The 24,087-nt window shown below is 36.5% G+C and overlaps 3 protein-coding genes across 5 annotated transcripts in view; 1 reads left to right on the forward strand and 2 right to left on the reverse strand.

The window, feature by feature from the left end:
* LOC132910914 (E3 ubiquitin-protein ligase CBL-B) overlaps positions 1-12,884 on the reverse strand; it is a 16,748-nt gene extending 3,864 nt beyond the window's left edge. For both annotated transcript variants that reach the window (XM_060967107.1, XM_060967105.1), the window contains exons 1-5: positions 12,033-12,884; positions 2,935-3,081; positions 2,596-2,868; positions 2,300-2,519; positions 2,059-2,223 (exon numbers count right to left, since the gene is read on the reverse strand). In XM_060967107.1, coding sequence (XP_060823090.1) covers positions 2,059-2,223; positions 2,300-2,519; positions 2,596-2,868; positions 2,935-3,081; positions 12,033-12,598 — 1,371 coding nt within the window. In that variant the 5' untranslated portion in view covers positions 12,599-12,884. The remainder of the gene's footprint in view (positions 1-2,058; positions 2,224-2,299; positions 2,520-2,595; positions 2,869-2,934; positions 3,082-12,032) is intronic.
* LOC132910928 (uncharacterized) lies at positions 3,268-5,856 on the forward strand. The gene is made up of 5 exons (XM_060967125.1): positions 3,268-3,419; positions 4,875-4,977; positions 5,045-5,154; positions 5,219-5,310; positions 5,386-5,856. The coding sequence occupies exons 2-5, from the start codon at positions 4,889-4,891 to the stop codon at positions 5,599-5,601; spliced, it is 507 nt and encodes a 168-aa protein (XP_060823108.1). The 5' UTR covers positions 3,268-3,419; positions 4,875-4,888; the 3' UTR covers positions 5,602-5,856.
* A 181-nt stretch (positions 12,885-13,065) lies between the features above and the next one.
* On the reverse strand, positions 13,066-23,143 carry LOC132910918 (glycerol kinase-like). 2 transcript variants are annotated; one of them, XM_060967112.1, is made up of 12 exons: positions 22,868-23,143; positions 20,514-20,821; positions 16,646-16,725; positions 16,088-16,346; positions 15,793-16,010; positions 15,450-15,662; positions 15,265-15,375; positions 14,930-15,186; positions 14,649-14,854; positions 14,435-14,578; positions 14,279-14,365; positions 13,066-13,787 (listed from the first exon to the last, which is right to left on the reverse strand). In XM_060967112.1, the coding sequence occupies exons 2-12, from the start codon at positions 20,686-20,688 to the stop codon at positions 13,690-13,692; spliced, it is 1,848 nt and encodes a 615-aa protein (XP_060823095.1). In that variant the 5' UTR covers positions 20,689-20,821; positions 22,868-23,143; the 3' UTR covers positions 13,066-13,689. The 2 variants fall into 2 exon arrangements, with proteins under 2 accessions (XP_060823095.1, XP_060823096.1); XM_060967113.1 differs by lacking the exon at positions 22,868-23,143 and having other exon boundaries at positions 20,514-20,948.
* Positions 23,144-24,087: the final 944 nt, after the last annotated feature.

Here is a 24,087-nt window from a genome sequence, read left to right on the forward strand (position 1 = left end):
AGAAAATAGAAAAAGGAAAAACGAAAAGAAAACAAAGAACATATTTCTCAGATCCCTAGTATCTTACAATGAATAGGAAGAAATGTACGCTACAATTTGTAATGTTTATGAATTATTTATTTTAGACCTCTTTCATTGCTGGATATGCACAGCATGAATGGATCTAAATGACTGATCAATTAGCAGCACTAGTCATTGTACAAATTACGCTAATGGATACACGTGAACGCAGTAAAAAAATCTATCTTTAATTTTAAGTTTTTAGTGCAACATGTCGTAAACTTTGTTTACTATCCATAGATTCGTAGATATAGGGATACGTGATACTACGCTTAAGAAATTATTACTCCCCTTTTTTAGATTACTAACTGCCAATTTATATCTTTAAAAAATATAAATTTCATTTTTATGGTGAATTCGACCTTTTAATTGCTCTTGCATGCATCAATGCATACAGGATCTACAGCAGTAAGGTATTGAAAAAAAGGAAAGGGAAGATGATAACGTATATACCACAGCATCAAAATTCGGCATAAAGTGCTACCATACAATCACTGGTATAACTCTTTAAAGTTCATTTTATGCGTGAATAGAATAAATAATAAATATTTTAAAGTAAAGAAAAATAATAACATCTTTTCCCTGATAAAGATGTCGCATGTTATTACATTGTTTCTATCGCCAACAGGTACATAATTAATTCTAATAAAATACAACGAATGAACGACTGTGTTCATCCATGGGTTTACGTAGCATTCCTATTGCTCGATGTAAGCAACGTCATTTCCGTTGGAAGATCACTCCGTTTTATATATCTGACTCTTATTTCTTAGTACTACAAAAATCACTATTTCCTTTTGTTCTATACTTTTACCATGTCATTCCTTATATTCGTGAAAATAATTCGATATACACATTAATAAAAAACCAATTAATAAAAAGAATTTAAATTCATATCAAACAAAACACGAAGCGAGGAATGTCGAATCAAGGTCTCGTTAAACGGATTTCAGTTACAGCGAAAGATTTCCTAATTGTGCGGACATAACGCAAGTTTACGAACGGGTTAATACTCTGTTGAAAAAATATTGACGTTACAAATCTCTTATTTAATAAATAATGCAATCATATGTAGAGATGAAGCATTCTAACTTCAAGTCTTGTATGCATACACCACAAAGAAGACGCTGCCAGCTATACATTGGCACATGCATTTAAAATATGATTGGTTTCTTGATTAGTCGCGAGCAAAAACCTTTACTCTATTGTACAAATGTGATCCATATGTAATTATTATCGTAAAGTTGATATGGGCATCGACTACAATGTTATCTCTAAATATTATCTGTTTGTCGTAAGTAAAATGTACGTTCAATTATTTTAACTAAATCGTTGTACAGCAAGTACAACATAGTGATGTGTATGTTAAACGGTACGAAGAGTGTGACTGAGTGCAAACGCAGTTGTAGTAATGAAACAAGAACGGTGACTCGTACAATAAGCCCTCGATTTTGTAATGCAAAAAAGCAACCTACCTTAGGGTCTCCATAAACCGGAAGATTTTTTGTAAATTGTGACACATACAAACAAGTAATTTAAAAACACATGTTAGTTTAAATAAACACGTGAACTGTAAAAAACATTCATATTAATCGTTTGTAAACTTAAGCTTTCTCAGAATTATTCTGTGAATCATTCTATATACAAATAATGCAAAAAAAAAAAAAAAAAAAAGAAAAAGAAAAATGAAAAGAAAAGGAGAAATACAATTCCAACGAAGCTTATATAGAGACAAAAAAGTTGGTCCCTTTTTACATTATTTACTTTCCGAAATATTAACTTTAGTAAGTTCGTCATTATATTTAAACTTGCATACCTCATAAAAGGTATCACGTTTGATGATAATTCTATAAATGACATGACATGACAATCGTACAAACTCGAGATCTCACATGAATTGCATGAAGCATTCTTTAAAAATGGGGTGTGTTGCTAGAAGTTGTTATACATAGAGCACACTTAATGTAATGAGGGTAGGTGCTACTCCTAGTCGGATACCTCGGTGTCCGGGTCAAGATCCCGTGTGGGAGTCGACGCATTACTAGCAGATGCTGATTGTGTTCCCGGTCGATGTGTTCTTCGTGGATCGAACGGATCGATTACTATTTGTTCAGTCCCTTTAATTTCAGCTCGACAAAATGGACAACCTTGTCCCTCAGAATCCTACAAACGTATTTACTTGTTTTTATTCTTATTGCAAACAATTCGAAAATATATAGGTTAAATAAAATATTAATACCTGCCAAGCTGTGAGACACGGAGTACAAAGAAGATGTCCGCAAGGTTCTATCCTCACATCTTTGTCGTTCTCTGCACAAATTTTACATAATTGGAATGTACTACCCATTTCGCAATATAATTCGTACTGTTCTGCTGTGACTTTTATGTGTTCTTCAGGAGTGGGTTGAACTGCCCATGTTAAATCTGGATTTATATTACGGCCATCAGGGTATAAGTAGCTAAAAACAAATTATTAAGTTTAATTAGAAATTTTAAACCAATATTTTTTTATGAGTAAAGAAATATTGTGCTTACAATCCTTCCCTATATCCATCTAGCAGTGCTTGACAGAGACTTTTGTTGTGAGGTATTGTTTGTAGGATATCGCCATCTGATGTAACATAACCAATAGCCCACTGTCCTAACCTTGTGCAACTTAGTCTGAATACATAACTTCCAGGTCTAGTACTACAATACTTTTGTAAACGTGCTTTCACTTCGTCATAAGTAAGAAAAGCTACGTATCCAGGATGCGTCACAGCCAGAATTTTCCAGTTACGAAGAAGTGTAGACCATGGTTGAAATAACCTATAATAATTAGTAAATTTATTATAATTGTATAAGACAAATCGCTTTCTATGTTTACAAACTTACCTCGTAAATACATCGAATTCAAAGTTTGAGATATAATCATTGCACGTGAGATCTATCGTCGATTTTAATGCCATGGCTTGTAATCCAGAACTTATTGGATGAACTTCATTTAACTTGTCTTTGAAAACTTTCCATGGAACCAGCGTACTGAAAACATATATAAAAGTGACTTTTTAATAATATATGTAGAAACAATACCACTCCAATAATACGATCCTAACCTAACAACTAACCGATATTACATTATTTACAACATACATAGTTATTGTAATCTAGATCATTATAATTAATAAAAATGAATTTGATGTCATTTTTCCTTGTTACAAAATATTGAGTAACCGGTTCGCATACAGGTACATATTGCGCCTGTATGGGAGCCAATAAAATCTGTAAGTTCATAACTGATACGCCAGTGTAAAGACAGAGCTCTTGGAGTGCAGTTCTATCCCTAGTTTCTCTTTGCGACATTTGACTACATATTGCTGGTAAGGTTCATCTAGTTTCCCTTACAAACGTTATATTGTCAAGTTTCATAATCATTTCATAAACACCTTCATTGCATCGCATAAGAAAATCCAAAATTAAAACAGAATGATTAGACGCAAAATATCACAACTCATGCAATTCATTGAGGTTTATCCAGTGAACGACAGATGGCAATCGATTTGAGCTTGCCGTAAACATTGTCAAAAAATATTCACTTCGTCGTTTTACTTTATTCTATTTAATAAATTATTTCAAATATAATTAACTTTTACTGCGATTAATAATGAAAAATATTACATAATTCGTACAAGCAGCACAAGTTTACTCAGTTGAAGTAGCATATAGCTTATCACATGTAATCCAGATAATCAGGTGATTGCAATACAATAAATAGAATGATAATCTTTCGCTAAGTTACAAAATAAATACAAGTGGTGCTTATATAAAACTTTTCATAATACAAGATGCAGTGTTTGTACTGAAAAATTTCAGGAACATAGTTGTGCGTCGTTATTGACTTCCTCCCCTATATATTGCACAACGAAGAATGAATATTTTAAAAGTACTACTGCCAGTGGGCTTTGTTCAAGTCAGAAACTTTTCAGGCACGTACTACCAGTTTGATATCTACTGTTTCCCTAAACCTGTTGTTTCCCTGTTGCAAGAAATGAAAAAGCTTATTTATATAAAAAAATACCATTATGACAATATTATTTTGGAAAAAATATCATTTTTGATATAGACACCAAAATCTAGTCATTAACTTCTAGGTGTGTTTTCAAAGAATCTATTTCTTCAAATATTTATTTCATTGAATATTCAAATTTCAACATATCCGGAAAGTCATGACGCAGCGTAAGTGAAACGACGTACGTCTCACATATCATCTTCACTGAATGCTCGCAGTATCACGATACAGTGTTACACAGATATACAATAATATCGCATAAGAATATTGTAACAATGAAAATAAGATTGTTATAAATATCCCGGTAAATAACATATTCAACTATCATGCTAAATGTAACCTTGTTGCGTACGTGATCGATATCGTCTCATGTTGATGGCAACACAATCTACGCATATCTCAAAATCACGAATTATCATTATACGACGTAAAAATCAATTAGAATGAAAAGCTCTATAATAAAAAATATACCTCTTATATTTAAATGTTAAAAAGATGAAAAGGGTGAAAAGTACAATATATAATTTTTATTTCATGGTGTGTTTCCTGACATTTCTCTCGATAATAATAACAGTGACAAAGCTCAGTAGTAGTAATATCCAATTTACTAATGTTATTAAAAAGTATTTTACTTCCTCCATGTTTGGTATGTGCTTTTAGTATCCTGAATAATTCAATTGTCATGTGAATTACATTTTTAGAATTCATACTAGATTTTTCAATACATAAATTGAGATATTTTAAACATCGATCGAAATTATTTCAGTTATAGCAGCAACCATGAGTGGGAACGATAATTACAAAGAAGCGAAATCGATTTACGATTTCACTGCTAAATCCATAAAAGGCGAAGATGTTCCTCTATCCAAGTAAGTAATACATTATGTGTTCATCCATGTTCAGGGACGTGCGAATATATTTTTTACCTACTTACAGTTACAAAGGTCACGTTTGTTTAATCGTAAACGTAGCATCAAAGTGCGGCCTTACAGCCACAAATTACAAGCAACTGAATGAACTGTACGATGAGTATGCCGACTCTAAAGGTAAGATATAAAAATTATATCTGGTTTATTTTCCGAAACGATCGTTGAAAGATTGTGCTTTTAGGTTTACGAATCTTGGCGTTTCCCTGTAACCAATTTAATGGACAGGAACCAGGAGGTACCGAAGAAATATGCAGTTTTGCCGATCGACAAAAGGTATAGGAATGCGAATCTCTTAATCTGATGAAAATTCTACCATTTTGATTTTTATACTATCGTATTTTGCTTCAGGTTAAATTTGATATATTCGAAAAGATTGACGTCAATGGAGACAAGGCGCATCCTTTGTGGAAATATCTAAAGAAGGAACAAGGAGGAATTTTGGGTGATTTCATAAAATGGAACTTCACAAAATTCATCGTAAACAAAGAAGGCAAAGTGGTTGAACGTCATGGTCCGAACGTAGATCCCAACAGTTTGAAAAACAATTTCGAAAAATATTTCTAAGAATTTTTCTACTATTATTTAATATATACGCAAAGTTTTTTTATTAGCAGCACTATTTGCAATCAACCGATATCGTTAAGAACGATATATGGACTGTGAATTATTCTTATGCATTATAAGCTTTTAGATAAACAGTTTTTTTATTCAATGAAATTTCTTATTTAGTTATCGAATATTGCACATCTTCTATTTGTAAACAAGTGTTGTAAGTATTGATATTATATCAACGAAGAAATAAATGTTATATCATCGAAAGATCGCGTTTTCAGCACAAGAAGATAATATACTTTTTTTATGTATACCATAATATATGTACTTGTTACAATGTTCATTTATTAAAACTTTTCATTTCACTACATTCATAGCATTGTTTCGTTTAAATGATTTTATATTTTAGTCGCATATTCTATCAAAAATAATGCTTTGTTATAAGCTTTTCTCGACGTGTTTTTCTTTGCCTCTTTTTATGGTGGCAAACGTTTGTCCCGCGCGCTTTTGCGCTACGTCACGAAATTCACATTCGTTCCTGACCTTGTCTATTTTTAGCGTCATTAGTGTCTTTTATTTAGCCATCAATCTCCAACCCTCTTCTCTCCATCTTTCTTAACATAGTGAAAATCAAACATAGTCAGGCCTGATTCGATGTCACGCGATTTTGCCTGGTTTGCAACGGCCTGCCCAGGGAAACTGATTCAACGTTCCATGCTTGGAAAAATAGGTCAATGTATCCCAGGCAGATTCGAGTAACACGATGACATAATTACAGGCCATCATGTCCCCAGCGGGTCAAGGCGAATACTCAACCTGGTCCGTGAAATACTTCTCTACGTATAATGTCCCTCCCCCCCTCCTTTTCCTTTTTCTCGTAGCGCATTTAAAATTCATATTACGAAAGTAGACACCTGGCGTGTTCGAATAAGAGGATGAAAAAGAAATAGAAGGAGCAAAAGAAGAAAGAACTACGATTCACGAAGTTTCGTGTCCTTCCTGAATTTCAATCCTGAGCCGCTTTACGTCATCATTAAACTGGGTCACGTCCTCTATTGCAGGAGTACTATCTCGGAATTGAATGTTCCGTGATATATCTGTATTGCACACGCGTATGTATACATCGGCGATGCGTGGCTAACGTACAAAACGAAGCTGAGAGATACTACCGCTACAATTAGTCGTCCTTGCTTGCCGACCGATCCAAGCCTCACCTCCATTCATAGATCGCTGCTTTTCCAACGTACCTATCTTTCCATCCGTATGATGTTTTCGATTTCCGTGCAACTACCGCTCCAAATACAATCGTCAAATCTAACGTCAAATATTTCTACTAATCTTTCATATTTCATAGCTTCAGGGTAATAGCATGGCTCCTTTTAACAATTTTAATTCGCGATCGATTCTGCATTGTTATAGAGATTTTGTTAAAGCAAGTACTAAAAATATCGTGCGGTAATATATTAATGATTGGATGACTGGGAACGATGCGATGGTAAGAATCCACGTGCCATCGTTATCACGCAGCTCTTTCGAAATTTATATATCCTAGCGGGCAAAAAAATATCCCGAAATGATCAACAGATGAACTTGAACTTTAAAATCCAACACACAGTTCTCAAATTGATACGGAATTTTATTCCAGAATTTTACTTTCTCGTTGTTCCATTTGCTTTAACAATGGACGTAGCGCAAAAGGGCAACCCGAACTTGAAATTTGCGACGCCTGCTTCTAATTACACCTTTCGCATTCACGAGGTAAAGTTTCTAACCATCGATGGCTAAATGTGATTACGCAATAGACAGCAAAAATATACCCATGGAAAATGTCAGTGGAACGATCGGAGTACATAGCGCGTTTCAAGGATGGTTCGCTTATTTCAAAGGTTTTACACGCTCGTGTGAATCCGTCGGCTGATTCCCTTGACGATGGATGCCTGTGTTGATCGTATTATCGGTATTATATCGGGTATCACAGTCGTTGCTCTGCTAAGCCAAGGATGGTTTTAAAGGCACACACAGAACTACGTGTCGCGTGTCCACGTGTTCTTTTATACCCGACCGATATGTAATTAACTCTCAAACACATGCTTGTCTTTAGCGTCTAAATGAATCATTGCGTAATCGGTACACGCTTCGAAGTCTCCAAAATATATTTGAAAGACGAAAGAAACAGCTAAGGACAACTAGAAAACGCAGTACTTTACTGCTTGAGGGCATATCATGTATATAGCATCCCACGGTTAAGCTCTCCAATTATTCGACACCTTTCTACCTCATCGAGAGTCTCTTTCGTTCGAAACAATTATCTGCTCGTAGATACGACCGACGCCAAACTCCAGTTCTCTCGCCGATAAGAGATACGATTTACCGAATAAACGAAAGGAAGCAAACACTTGGCTGTTCTGATAAACGTAAGTAAAGAGTAGGATCCCGGTTCGTGGACGCGGCCACACCGATTCGTACAGTTCGCTCCGCTTAATTCGCTTTAATCGCGACGTCACGTCCCCTTCCTTCCGCTTCGGCTCACGTCCGGATGCGAGCTTAACTGGCCGACTACGAAAGGGGAGGAGGGTACAGACCTCTTTGCTCGTAACTCTTCAGACACGGATAGCTGATACGCATCGGTCCTACTCTATCAACGTGGTTCCAACCCCTGCCGACCGGAATTAATATAGTATCCTCCGCTAACAATAAGTATCCTCCGGGACGAGCATGTCTTGCCTTTCGCACACCTCCATTTTTCCCACCCACGCCGTTTTACGTCGCTAATGATTTTCAACAGTTTGCCTGCCCAACCTATTTCCAATACTTCGTCATTCCTGGGTCTCCTCGAACGAGGTTAACGCGTTTCGTCTACCGAATTACGACGATTCCTATCACCTTCTTTACTCTCATTCTCTTCTTTCTTCGATTTTATTCCATCTCCTGTGTTTGGGATTTTACTACGTTCTACGCGTTGCACGCTTCAGAACGGAAAATGTATTTGTTTAACGAGTTATATCGCGTAATTCTTCAACGTTTACATTGCCTTATTCTGTGTGAAAGTTAAAAAGGAAGGTCGAGTCGTAAAGCTACCCCCGCAAAGATATTTGTATATCGATCATAAAAGAAGCGTTTTTCATTGCTTGGAAAGGCAGTATGGTTCCGATGGTATTTTCTTTTGTTCCATTCGATCGAGGTCTCTTCTTGCGAACAAGAGACCTTCGAGGGCCAGAGAACGCTGCATCGTACTGTAAAGTCGAACGAGGCTCGCAAACGCGACATATTGCATCCGCGTCGACGCCCTCTTTTAAAGACATCAGATCCGCTGTGCACCTGATACCCGATATCTCGAGAATAAACAGAGGCGTGCAAACATCGGGATTCTTTCCAACGGAATTCCAAATATATCGATCGCTTCGACGTCGCATCAGTCGAATTAACGTGTTGCTCTCTTTCTACCTTTAGTTTTAGACCGGATGCAGTAAGTCGATGATTCACATTCTTTCTTCTGACTCTATCTAAACGTTTGATACACCGCTGCGCCGTATAAAATATAACGCACGAAAGTCGCTGTGAATATTGGCCACTTTGTCCCCGAAGAGGACAGAGACTCTGGCGTTCAATTATTTTCACCAGAGGGGAAAAGGGAACCGGAGATACGTTAATGAAATAATCGTAGGAGACGAAGAAACCGGAATGTTCAACCTCGTTGAATTCCATTCTGCCTCACCACTTTTTTCTCATATGGCTTTCCCAACCCACATCCGGATGTATCGTTGTAAGTATACATCGTAGTGAAAGAGCAGAAGAGAGAAGATTCTGCCCCCCAGCTCGAGCCAGCACAAAGTACAATCCTTCGTGACTATAGATTACAGAACGGTGCAACGAATCCACTACTATCCTCCCATCTCCTCTCTCTGTGTCACGGATAGATGACTTCGGTCTTCTTTTCGATAAAAGCTCATCCCTTTCCACCGTTTCCGGTATACTCGTCATTAAAAACATCCATTAACAAGTCGAGGATACGTTCGCACGCGAAACGTGGATTTCATTTCGTCCGAATACATTAGCGTGTTACGAATCGATGCGCCGATAAAGGAAAAACCACGTTTGGAATTACAAAAAAAAAAGAAAAAAAAAAAGAAGAAAAAATGGTACGTGGGACGAAATGAAATTTTCTCAAGGAATAGTTTCGTATCATCGTGATGCACGTTCGATTTGTTTTTCGAGGTATTTTCTTCTTTCGAGTTACGTCATCGCTTTGTAAAGGTCTGTGTTCGATTTTCTGTGTTAATTGCTTTCTTTGAAAGCGACGCGCATTATGCGCCGAGAAGGTCGATTAAAAATACCGAGATACAAGATAATATTTCAAGATATCTTACACAGCGTAATAACGATAAATATTGTTTCCGGTAAGATAAATCACGACTTACGTTTATCTCATCGACGCCGAATTGAATGCGCAGGAAGAATACCCAGGGGTTTTGCTTGATTAAAGAGGCAGAACGTAACAGCGCAAAGAGCGTAACATAGGCCGCCGGATGTCCGCGGATCATTTGACCGGAAACTGAAAGTTCGCGCATCGGCGTAATCGAGTCGGCTCGCCGCATGTTAATCATACTGCAATCGCCCGCATCCTACGTTCAAAACAAGAACGGTTCCCCGATAAAAGCTCTTTAAACTCCTGTTTAGCTTTCTTGGAAAACGCGTAGGCTTCGTACTTCGTCTACGAACGTACGGTTTGACGAAGCGGAAAAAAGGATGGGCGATGGAAACGATTTCGAGAAATTAACCGAGAGAGAAACGGAAGAAGTACAACCCACGACTGGAATCTCTCCTTTGCTCTTCTCCCTGGCGATGTTTAATTTAACTGATTCCGCGCCGCATAGAGTATTAATGTTTTATCGTTTCTCAGGAAATTCATTCTATTTTTAGTCGCGTATTTTCTACTTTCAACAACTAACTAACTAAACAATTGCGTATAGTCCATTACTATCGGTCGATAATAGACTATATTGCAAGATCATCGTAACGTAGAGAAACATAAATTACAATTAAAAAATTTATGCACGATGTATATGTATACGTATACGAGTGAAGATGAAATGATAAATAGTTGCATTTATATTCTTATAGCGGAGAAGAAAAAGTGAGAGATAACCGCGTATACGTGATATGTATCTTAGTGTGTATGCAAAATCCATGGCGATGAGTGGCTGCGGAGCGCGTGTGACGAAAGGGTATTCGTTCACGAGTCTCGTGTTCTGACAAATCGTGACGATCTCTCGCGACACCGTACAGCAGTCAGTCATTCATGAATTGGCTCGAACTGCTGCTCGTTTATTTATACCGGCTGATAAATCGCTACGCGGCACGTAGCCCAGAGCGCACGGCACGCGCTTCCCGATACTGTGTCATGACGTATTCCAGTAAAAGTAGGTGTATCAGTTTTGTAAAACGATACTAAACCACCGGCCCCCCAAGAATAGTAACCAGGAAACGGATCTAACCAATCGATCCGCCGTTCTACCAACTTCCCCGCCTTACACGTCTCTGTCCCTCTCTCTCACTCTCTCTCTCTCTTATCTTTTTGTCAGGATATAGATATCTCTATATTTCAAATAATCGTAGATCGCATTCCCAGTCTTTTCATTCGTATGTTGCAATACCTGTCAATGAGCTGTAACCGATCACTGACAATAACTCGATAACGATTCATTCTGACAATTTACACGGTTCAACAGTCCACAACCAAGTATAAATGAAATTCCGATTGCACCGGAAGCAACTTTGTGCCAATACAGCGGTAACTGTTACTCGATATACCGAACTAAATCAACGACCGCGTTTATCGTTTCATCGTCTAAATAACCGATATTTCAGACCGGAAACATAAAACACGATTCATCTTTTTTTTTCAAAGTTGAAAGGGAAATGATACCATAACGTTTTTAAATCTATACGCTTTACATACATTAATATTATTGTGTCTACATTTCTAGCATGTAACTAATTGTAATTTTAATAAGAAAAAGTCTGTAACAATAGTAACATTGTTAAATTATTATCAAAACAATAGTAAGTACGGAGTGACTAAGGTGATTCGATTTTCGAGGACATGCGAAAATACAGTTCTTCCTCTATACGAGTTCGCATATAAAAAAGAACACTTCCGCTAGCGATGAAATACATTTCACGAATGGCGTCAGGTGCAAACCAGCAGACACGTCCCGGTTTTTGGTGCATGTTACTAATGTCAATATCAATGAGACGCAGAGCCGTTTTTAGGTTAGGTGTGCGCACGTGCGAGCCACAGAGCGCGCGTTTATTATTCGTTTTTACGCACGTCAGAGTGGAAAGCACACGCGACGAGACAGGTGTCCTGTTTACATGATCAAAACAAAACGGAAGAACAAAAGGAAAGAAAAAATGGGAAAGGATGATTAAATGATACGCACCTGATTCCAAAGCTTTCTTTCCAGAACTCGGCCGCATCTGCTTTAGTAATACGGAATTTATGTCCAGCAAACACACCATTTGGGAAAATGGCCTTCAATTCGGACAGCATGTGGCTAAAGACAAGGCTAAGTTTGGTCAAATTTCTACGATAATGCGAAGTCTCATCGAACATCTTTTCTTTGCCTTCTTTGAACAACTTGATCGCTTGCTTGCACTTTCTCATAAGGTTGTTGATGAATACACAAAAGTGTTCGTTGCTATGTAACACCTGCATCCTGTCTTCGTATTTGCTATATATCAGTCTCAATCGTTGATACGTATCTGGTAGAATATCCAGGATAAACGGTGGCGAATTTTTCAAATTCATCCTCTGATGTTGACATAACTTGACTACCTTGTCCATAAGTTTCCAGGTCTTATCCAACATTCGCTTGTCGGTCGAAAGTTTCGGCAGTGTCATAGGATCAGCAAAACGACCATGAAGCTTCTGGAAGATCGAACCTATGTGTACAGCTCGAGTACGACTGCTATGTCCTCCCGACGACATCTTGACGTGTGCGTGCATATCCCACGACACCGGGACTCCTTGGTGCTCGCTCTCGATGCGAGTCCCGCGCACTTTTACACTTCACCTTCCCAAACCCACCGACACCTTGCTTTAGGTTAGCTTGCCCTGCACTCGCGTGATACAATATACTGCATTTCCTTCAACGAGACGCGTTCATTACCTCGACGACCTTCTCACGAAGTCGCAGCCACGAGATATACCATAACGTTGTACGATACCGCATCCTACTCTTTCTACTCCGTACTGACAACACCGGATACCTACGAGTCTACACTGACACGACCAAGCGTGCCCATAGCTCGTTAATTATGGTTTCACTCGCCTCCGCGTGACGCTTTGTGGCGCTCTTATAGCGCGCTCTATTTAAACACTGACGACTTTTCCAGATTACATCTCTTATTTTTTTATTAATCGTTTGGATATATTTTGATCCAGTGTCAAAATTGAAAAAATAAACACAGCGGTAAAACAAGACGAACGTGTATTTCCAATGTTTGATTTTATGATACAATATTTGTAACATTATTCATACAGGATTCTTTGATGATATAACAAATAAATTAAACGTACAAAATAAAGCGACGGAAATAGTTGAAATTATAAAAATTTAATTAATAGTAAGTCCTAAAATATTATAAACGCTTACAATCCTACAAAACTATACAAAACTATAGCCCTGTGTCTGTTAACTTGGCAGTAATGGTTCGCGAAATATCACGTTATCTTGTATCAACAACAAATAAAAAATAACGAATAAATGAATTGTCTAAATTATTGTATGTGTGCATTGTTTCTAGTACTTTCTTTTTTGAAATTCCGAATTACTTGGTAGCTGTTTACTATGTCGCGCTTCATTTAATTAACTATATTGATTTCTTTTGGCAAAGTTTCAAAGTATAGGTAGTTCTACTGAATCAAAGCTGTCTTTACCTGTATTATTTTTTCGTTTTTTAATCGGTTACTGGTGGTCATATTTTGATCTACTATTCATAATTAAAGCTTGATAATCATACTCCTATTTGCATTTGTAATACAATATAGGCTATCTGCTATCTAAGTGATCCTCCATTGTAGCAATATGAATGTTGTCACCGATTTTTCAAATAATAACTTAATCGTAACAAAATAAAGCTTGTCATTAAGAACCAACTTGCAGGGACCGATGCCAGTACGTAATACCTTTCGTCTGGAACATTAAAGAAGCAAACACGTTAAAATTTCCCGAAGATTCTCAACAATTAATAGAGCTTTCATATAAAATTCAATTGTTGATTTTGAATTAAGTTACGAAACCACAGGCTCTCACATGATTTCGCTCATACATAGATATACGTACGCTTATGAACAACAACAAGATATTCGAGGTCATATATTTATTTAGAAACAGAAGTCTGGGATAAGGATTTAAGGTAAATGTTAACAAACAATTCCATAGTACCAAGTAGTTATTAAACAATCTAATACAAATTATTTTACAGGGGATTTTACAGGGAAAACCCATTACCATCAAACAAACACTGACTCTTTTTATTTATGAGCATGATACATTTACAATAAGCACATGCAGGTGAAGGGTAGGAATCCAATAACGAATTAAATTACGACGGAAAGTAAGGAATATAGCTTTAAATGTACCTGAAATCTCAGATCTTACTTGCTCGATATTATAAAATTTACCTGTCATTTGCTCAGATCTCTTTATTGCAGCCCAACCTAAACTTCTTTCAACTGCCATTTTCCATTTTTTATACCTAGCATCTCTCTCTGTAGAAAAAAGAAAAATATTTCGTAGAAGATAAAATGTAGATGTCATTAAATTTGAAAGTTTTTTACCTTCTGGTGTGGTCGTTGGTAAAAATGTATCACTGGGCACTCTTTCTATCTCTTCACCTTCTAATTCCCAAACATCTATACCTTCTGCATGCCCTGCAGCCATTGCAGCACCTAACGCCGTGATATCCGGCATCGTTGATCTGACTGCCAATAAGTAAAAACATTAATGCATACGTTTATTTATTTCTGGTAATACTTAATAAGGTGTACTTACATACTGGCGTACCGCAAAGATCTGCTTGCAATTGCATAAGAAGATTATTTGTTGACATTTTTCCATCCGTATTTAACTTGGTCAATGGAAAACCACAATCTTTGTACATAGCTTCTAAAATATCTCTAGTTTGGAAACAAACAGCTTCTAACGATGCTCTTATTATATGCTGTTTCGTTGTAAATGCAGTAAGACCACAAATAATTCTGTAAAAACATATTTAAGTAAACAATGTGTAAATCGATTTTATATGTAGCAAGACTTCATAAAGTTGTACTTACCCCCTCGCATCTTTTCTCCAATATGGAGCGTACAGTCCTGTAAAAGCTGGTACAAAATATACGTCACCAGTACTGAAAACACTTTGAGCCAAATGTTCGCTTTCATGAACATCCTTTATAAGTTTCATATTATCTCGCAACCATTTAATAGCAGCACCTGCTACTGCAACTGAACCTTCCAGCGCATAAACAGCTGGACTATTTGGACCCAATTGATATGCCACCGTTGTAACTAATCCATGAGACGAATGCACACGCTAAAAATTGTAACAGTTTATAATTCCTAATCGAATACTAGGGCGAATCACAATATATTATCTATCTATACTACATACTGTCGTTCCCGTATTACAGAGCAGAAAACATCCACCTCTATATGTATTTTTCGCTTGTCCTTTCTTTAAACAATTTTGTCCAACTAACGCTGATTGCTGATTTCCTAAAATCTAAAAATATGAAGAGTCTTATATGTCTGACACGTACATTAATTTTTTCAAATGTCTGTAGAAATGTAACTTACACCAGATATGGCGATACCCTTCAATGGACCAATCGCAATACTTCCGTAAATTTCAGCGCTGCTTCTAATCTCTGGCAATATTTGCATAGGAATGTCGAAATATCTGCATAACGTGGGATCCCATGAGAGGGTCTCTATGTTCATTAACATGGTCCTCGACGCATTAGTTACGTCAGTAATATACAATCCACCATCTTTGCCACCCGTTAAATTCTGTAACCATTTTTCAATGAATTCTCTGGATCATGCATGTCATCATCTATCATTCCTTTTGCTGTAAGGTATAATAATTGTTTTCGAATCCTAGACAAGCTCTACGTTCAAACGTACAGTACTCACATACCCAAACGATCCAGGTGTCCATCGTGCCCACTTTGCATCGCTTATCTCGCATCGCTTTTCTAACAGTGGGCACGTTATCTTTCATCCAACGAATTTTTAATGCCGAAAAATACGGACTCACTGGTAAACCGCATAGTGGTTTGATATGATTTTTACTTTGATCCGGAAACTTGGCTATTATCTGATCGACGATCGGATTCGTTCTGATATCAGACCACACTGGAATAACAGAAGGATTAATAAGCATTACGATGAATTTAATATCCTTAATCATTCCCATTATTATCAAGACACACCTATCGCGTTATATAACGGTTCACCGGTCGTTGAATCCCATGCCAATGTAGTTTCTCTTTGATTTGTAATACCGATCGTTATTATTTCGTTTATCTTCAATCCAAGCACATCCAATTTCCGGACAACATCTTTGATGCACGTCTTTACCGCAAAAAGAATCTCTCTCGGGTCCTGTTCCATCCATCCTTCTTGCGGACTTATTTGTTCTATGTCGATTTGATGAGATGCCACTTCAGCTATGTGTTTTGCATTGAACACCTGCAATGCAATTCAATTTTATTTCCATTTTATGTTCCTCTTATTTCCGGAAGGTATAGATTCAATTAGTAAACCGTTAATGTTAACAACTTTATATACACCAGCAATGTATACATTCATAGCAGGGATCCTAACAGTTGTTACAATCCAAATTAAAAGAGTTATAATATAAGAAGTACTATCCCAATTTAAATGATTTCGATCAAGAATATCTGGTAGTAAAAGGATTCTACGTGAAAAATCAACTCAAGTAAAGTCAACATCGAACAACTATACACTGTACTGTAAAAACGTCTCACCACAAAGCGAACGGTCCGTGTGCCAACATCAATTACTCCGATAAGAGGACCCGATCTCTTCGTCAAGTTTGGCATTGTATCTAAAAAGCAAACGTAATATTATTACAGCGTTACGTTTACAAGATCTGGCAAACACAGTTTTGGATTGTAAAATAAGAGGTAAAAGATGAACATGACATGTGCAATGCACATCTTACAATTTTATTCAAACGACGTTACTTGCAATCTGATTTAACGATTCTGTCGTACTTCTGTTACACAAAGAAAAGGATTATTAACATAATAAATGATATGCTCTTTTATCATGCTTCATTGTGTCCTTTGATAACCCGTGAGTAGGTTGGAACGATAATGGTAAGATTAGAAACCAGCTTGATACGTGATACGCGAGAAAATCTTCAAAAGATTTCTCTTAGTCAATAATGCGATTATTAATCTTCCAACGTATTTGCAAAGTATTTGGTAACCTTCGTATATCGAGCTTATGTCATTAAATTTATCTAATGCTATGCTATATTGTTCGTTAAATCGTAATACAATTGTAAAAACCTGTTTTCCTTCAGATTTTCCATACGATTTATACACATATATGTACGTATCTAGTCTTGCCAATTTTAAACAGAATTCACATCGACTATTCTTCGATCGTTCACCAATCAATTGTTTGTTATTTACTTTAGATCGTAGATCTTAGTCTGATCGAATCACCACTGTAAGATAAACCGAAGTCTGTTGCAATAGTTCCAAGTTCAATTTTCTTCACTGAGTCCAGTCTTCCTCGCACCGATGTAACGTCGTATTGGTATTACGAAGATTAAAACGCTTACCGATTAAAGATTAAAAAAACAGATTATAACGATATATCCTTCGATTAGGAAACAAACACTTTTCGGTCGACTTTATTATCCCGACACCTTCAATTACACATCACGAAATCTCTTGATGAAAAAATCTAATATCGTTTTTCTCGCTTTACAAAAATCTTGACAAGAATTCAATGAAAATTTCACGAAAGATTCTCCCCGTCGCATCGCGTAGTACGAGAGGAGCGGGAGTGAGCGTGTGAGTATCGTTGCGACTTTTTAAATCGGAATAGAGCAATACGGAAGAGGCATGAATTCATTGTCGCTGAAGGCTAATTACCTCTTCCTGCTCTTGACCTGTTCTCCACTTTGAAAAATTTAAGATACGTACCTGTTACAAAAATACCGAAAGGCGCTTCGATACGTTAACGAAATATATTGAGTTAATTAATAAGATTATTGAATAGACTTGTCACTTTACGAAATTTATATCGAGCGATGAAATCATTCGCCTGTAAACTTCCGGTTCTATTGCTACTATGCGGATATATATACTGTGCTTCGGTATATGAAATTCAAACTGGTTTTTCGATGGTCTCGGTGTTTCAGGCGGTTCTCCTTCGTAAATCAGTAAGGAGGATTTTATCTGATGCCCCCTGATCGTGAAGAAGCGATAATGGAATTCTTCTACAGATAAAACTTCCTTGCGTTAGGTGTACGAATGGGTGGCGAGAAAAAGAATTTGTAACACGTTAGTGAAACGGAATATGGAATTTTTGTCGCTTTGTTTGTTCATTTACTCTGCTGTTGTGTGAATCGCCTGTTTACGCAAATATTATACGGTTTCGTAATTGTAAAAATATCGAGATGTCCACAAGCAACCAATAACATCATTATCAACGTTGTTTAATTAACTTCGTTCGTTCTAATCGTATTAATTTTACTTCGACATCGTATCGATTCGACAATATAATTATAACATAACTTCAACATCATATGCCTTTTCGAAAGGCCACTATTAAATCCTGTGCCCTCCGCCAGAGGGACACTAAAAATACGATTGCTCGAAAGACTATCATCCCTTTACAAAGACACCATCTGACTTATCTTCCACTATCCTCGACGATCCATCTGGAACCACTCCAGATAGTTTTACTAACAAGCCTGAGACTGATAGACACCGAAACACACTCTTGTTCCTTCTTATCGCAATGGACTCTCGATCTACCTTCCACCATAACTGCGCTCAATATGCCATATACCGCCATCCATATTTCCTTAAATCGCAAATTTTCTCCATACTGTACGAATTAAAATTTCCAACCCAATTTTTTTCTCCTACCAAAACAAAAGTAAACCGTGTCGAACGACCAAGGTAACTGGGTCTCCTGCAATTCTCCTGCAGACCTGCTCCAATTTAAGGCACGTATAACATGCCATCTCGGTGCATCGAGAGCTACAGCGCGCAGCAATATAGATATATAGATAGCGATAATCCGAGATGCACACGCGGGCTCGAAACATATCATCTTTCAACTCGAACGCATCGTGATAAAAATGGGCTAGATTGCCCAGCCGCAGAGGTTCGCTCACATTTACAAATGACGACGCGTCGTACAAAATATTTTGTCCTCAACTGCCTACACGATGTTGCATAACACACTGCTGCTATAAACGTGCATTTTTGCCTTCTACTCCCTATGCTCATCTGTCTGCGAACAGGTTTACGCTCTTCGACCGAGTTATGCTATCGATTTTGCTCTTCAATGGGAAGAAGTGAACGAGAGCCCTGAGGAAACGAGGCCCGTCTCATTGTGCAGAACGGAATCATTACCGAAGAAATACTTTTGCATTTTTTAATTTGGGTCATGTTCGAAATTTGAAGATGTCGTTCTTTGTTTAATATACCGTAGCTGGGACGTAAATACATCTTTCTCTATGATTCAAGTTCCCTATTGCTCAACGTTAACGAGTATGTACTTTATATAACATCATTTATATAGATGATAGTTGTTATATAAATAGTATAGTATATAAATAGCAAGTTAATAGTATATAAGTAGTAAAATAAATAATATAGATAGTAGTTTATATAAATTTCCCGTTTCGGAAGCCAAAAACTATTTTTTGTATGATCATGACCTACCTTAAATAATTGATTTGATTGCGTTTACCTTCAAAACGTCCATACGCAATTAGAGAGTGTTTGACACATACTTTGGCAGAAGGATCAGCAAGATACGATACCGTCGATCTCGTGAAACTTCGCGCGACACGTTATGCATCACCTATCGTTGCATACACAATGCCAATGCTCCTTGTTTCGATTGCAAAACCCTATCCATCGTGTTCAAATACAAATATACTTATCGTTCTTTGAACGCTACCAATAACTAACCCAAATAATAATAATAGAGTTTGGAAATTTAAATAATCTCATTTACCACGTTAAAGGCGATCGATCTGAGAATGTAATCAAAGTCACAAGCGCGCGTTAAATTGAACATTCTTTCTATTAATCGTTTCTATCCGCTATGCACACGCGCATAAACATATTTATATCTTAATTATGCTGTATACTTACATTTTTAAACAGACTGCATAATCATAAGTGCACGTGTTATCACGTTTTCTTCAACAGATTCGAATTTTTGATTTTTTACCTTATCTAATATTTCTATTTATATCTCTCAATTCTTGAATTCCAAACAATATCGATGGTTCCAAGATCGAAGGTTCAAAGATCGACTGTTCGAAAATCGACAGACCGAAGATCGACGGTTCGAAGATCGACAGATCGAAGATCGACGTTTCTCTATCGTTCATTATCGGATATATCTGATAAAAACTTTGGCTCCACATATAACTCGCGATAAAAGGGATTAACTTACAAAGAATTCGACAACTGGACGAACACAAAAAAAATCATCGAGCGAATGTTGCATCGATGTTGCAAGCTGCAATGACTGGGTGGCTTTCTTTTCTAATTTTCCAAAACTGACAACGATGTAACGATTGCTTTTTACATGTTACAATTTTATCGAAGACAAATAGGCCGGACTCACCTTTCTTGTTGAACGAGTAATACTTGAAGATACTCGTTCTGCGACCGGTTTGCGAGTGGTCTAGCTCCGGGTAACTCGATTCGTCGAACGTCCCATCTTCGTCCTGTTTCATTTCTTCGTCCACTTCTGAATCGCTGTTTTTATTTGCAATCCCATTCACAATTTCTTCCTCCATGATCAATAGATCAATAATTTAGTGAAAGCGGCACGCGTGCCAATTCTTCGCGAAACAGAAGAATGTTTGCACCGTTGACTTTTTGTGCTCGCCACCACGGTCAGAGTCAAATGATTCAAACACAGTTCTCCGACTAGAAAAAAAAGCGAAGGTCATTTATTAAAATCGTATTTGTTAGCACACCTTCCCGATGCATCGGACACGCTTCGATCACGAGAATACGCGCGAACCACCGGTGCTTTTGTTCCTTCGCCTTCTGCTTTCCTCACCTCTCGCTTCGTCTCTTCACAAAACTTATTACGTACCGTTCCAAGTTACGTTCCTTCTTGTCTCTCTCTCACTATCTTTCTCTCTCTGTCTCGAAAGATATTTGTCCGTTTGTCGCGGTTATCGTCAGCAGCAACAGCGACATTCTAAAATTAACTGTCTATCGTTCGATCCCACCCGCTTTCTCGTAATTCGTGCGTCCCCTATTACCATTGCAGATTATCCGCCGTTACGAGCATTTTCATGAATTCCCGCGCTTTTCAACCGATCCATTCATATTAAAACTAACTGATCGCTACTCGCACGGCCTCGTTTCGGTTTCTCCATCGGTGAAGTTCAATTTTGTACAGTTATAGTAATAAAGAATTGACTCAATCGGTCTTAATCTGATTCAAGAATCACAGAGATATAAGCATTCGTTAAACATTCTTGTGGTACAATTGCGATTGTAGCTTCATTTAATAATTATCTAATTGTCAATATATAAAATAAAATCGCAAATATGTAGATATAAATAGATGTCTATATATATGTATATATATACATATATGTATGCAATAAAGTGCATCGTAAAGTAAACCAGAATAATAGAATCAAAATAATGTTGCTGCCGTGTGAATAGAAGTTTATCATAACGAATAATACTGTTCAAAATGTAGACCGATAAATAAAAATTAATGCTACAATTTATATAAAATACACAATGAAACGTTAAAGAATATTAGAAAAACAAAATTTAATACCTAGACGTCGAAAGACAATAAAATACAATACTTAGATATATAAAAATGGCAAAAGATAGTCCATATATAACGCTTCCACGGTTATAGTGTGTTTTACACGCGCTCGCAAATTTTTGTGATACGTTCATAAGGTTTTAACCATAAAGTACCGGACACATAATGTGGTCTTGTAAAATGGCCCCAATATGCGCTGATCGTACCCGGGAAGCACCTGACTATCCAACAGTACTCTTAACATCTTGCTCTTATATATAAACTGAACACAAAATCGAACACTAACGAGAATACAACAAGTAATCGTAGCCACCTAGTGGCAAAATGAGAACTAAAGCTTCTGCTACTATCCACAAGTCGCTGTATTACTTGGCGCGAAAATACAAAAAACTATTTACGATGGTATAAACAAGCAAATTACTATCAACGTGCACATAATGTCACTATTACATTATATAAAAATTATTGACCGATTTTACTTCATCCATAAATTCGTTTTTAAACAATTCCCATTGAAATAGAAGATTTAATTCAAAATAGAATTTAAAAACATTTCTTTATAAAAATTGGATACAAGTTATGATATTATAAAAAACGAATTATTGATTCAAATAACTTGTCTAAATTAAAATACTTGCAACCTTATTTAACCGCATTACCCATTATATTTGGTGCCTGTATTTTAGCATGTATTTACATACGTAAAACTAATTCATTTTCTAATATGTGATGTAACTCGATCTTTAACGGATGGAACTGATATTAAAATATAGTGCGACACATAGCGATATCTAAAATACAGAAGTCAAGTATAATCAAAATGATTGACCACTACATTTTTCTTTTTTCTAATATCTTGTAATCCAGCAATTAACCCTAAAATTGACTCAAGTATGAAAATTTCTATGCATAAGTATATCTTTATGTATAAATCAATGAAATATAGTAACATCTCGTTTTAATATATTCATATATAACTATTTAACGTACGTCACCCACGTGCTATGGAATTATGGGATTGTTATATCATCTTGCGAATTACAACGATGAAAAAAAAACACGAATTATAAATGAAACATCTTTATTGAACAGTTTCTCGTGACTAGTGATCATATTCGTAAGAAAAGAAAAGTTGTTGAAGTCATCACAATAAGAAAAACGCGTTAAATACTTACGAAAATGTTACAGTTGACGACCGGCAGAAGAACACTTAACGCCCCAGTGTGAACGCCGTTATGATTAGTATTTAAATACACGATCATCGACACGTTTTCTAATTTAACGCATATCTGGCTGATAGATAATAGGACATAAAAATCAAAGAATATTGGCGGCACGCGTAATAGAACATATTACTTGTCATATTGCCTACTCTACTATGCCACAGCTTGTTGTCGTCTGGTGGAGAACTCAAGACACTAGCAGCAGCCATATATTGAAGGTAGCGCAATAAATGGCGATGTTCAACGTGGTAACACTGTATTTACACAACTGAAATTCTATTTCCGATATTTGAAAAAATTTTATTAGAGTGCATAGACGGATTGTGATTAATGTTTTCTTCGAGAAATTGATGTGAAAATACACTTTATTTTTTTATAATTATACATAGATATCATAATTGTAATAAAGTAGAAGTAAGATATAAATATTCGGAATAAAAATAGAACATATTAATGTAAAAATATATGTGCGACTAAATTATTGTGAAAAGATGCAAATAAGAAAGATATAAATAAGAAACAAATCTAGGTTGTTATATTATCTATTATTTGTTGTCATTTAGCATGGCAGCACATATTATAACACAAGCATTTCATAAAGTCGGGGAAACTATATTGATAAGGTTATGTTTACATGAGGGCAACCTTACAATCTTGTCAGTATTGCCAGATTTATGTTCCTTATTGTTTTATATTATATAAAATTAGTAAGTTGCCACATAACATGGCATACGAAAGAGAAGTCTGATTGATTATTTCTGATAGAACCAATACAATCATAAAAATAAACTCGCATTTAGCTGAAGGTTTCAACATTTGCAAATAAAACTATATACACTGAACTCTAAACCACGATCATATAAACGGGTTTTATAGAAGATAGATTTCACATAAGAAACACTTATATATTGACGCCTAGGGAAAATTATCTGAAAATTGAATTATGGCTAGTTGTGAAAAATCAACATGAAAGACAGGAAGGTTTACATTCTGCGCATACGTGACATGGTATGAATGCTTAGAAAAAGATAAAGATGCTCTACCCACCTCTGTCTACCTCATAAGAACGTGAACTTTGTAGACCATCCATGTAATTTTTCACGACTAGACGTGAAATTTTCATGGTGTTTTTCAGACTGTTTTCCCTATTCCAGGTTGGGACTTATTTATAT

Source organism: Bombus pascuorum, chromosome 9 (assembly GCF_905332965.1).
Source record: "Bombus pascuorum chromosome 9, iyBomPasc1.1, whole genome shotgun sequence".
Lineage (NCBI taxonomy): Eukaryota > Metazoa > Arthropoda > Insecta > Hymenoptera > Apidae > Bombus > Bombus pascuorum.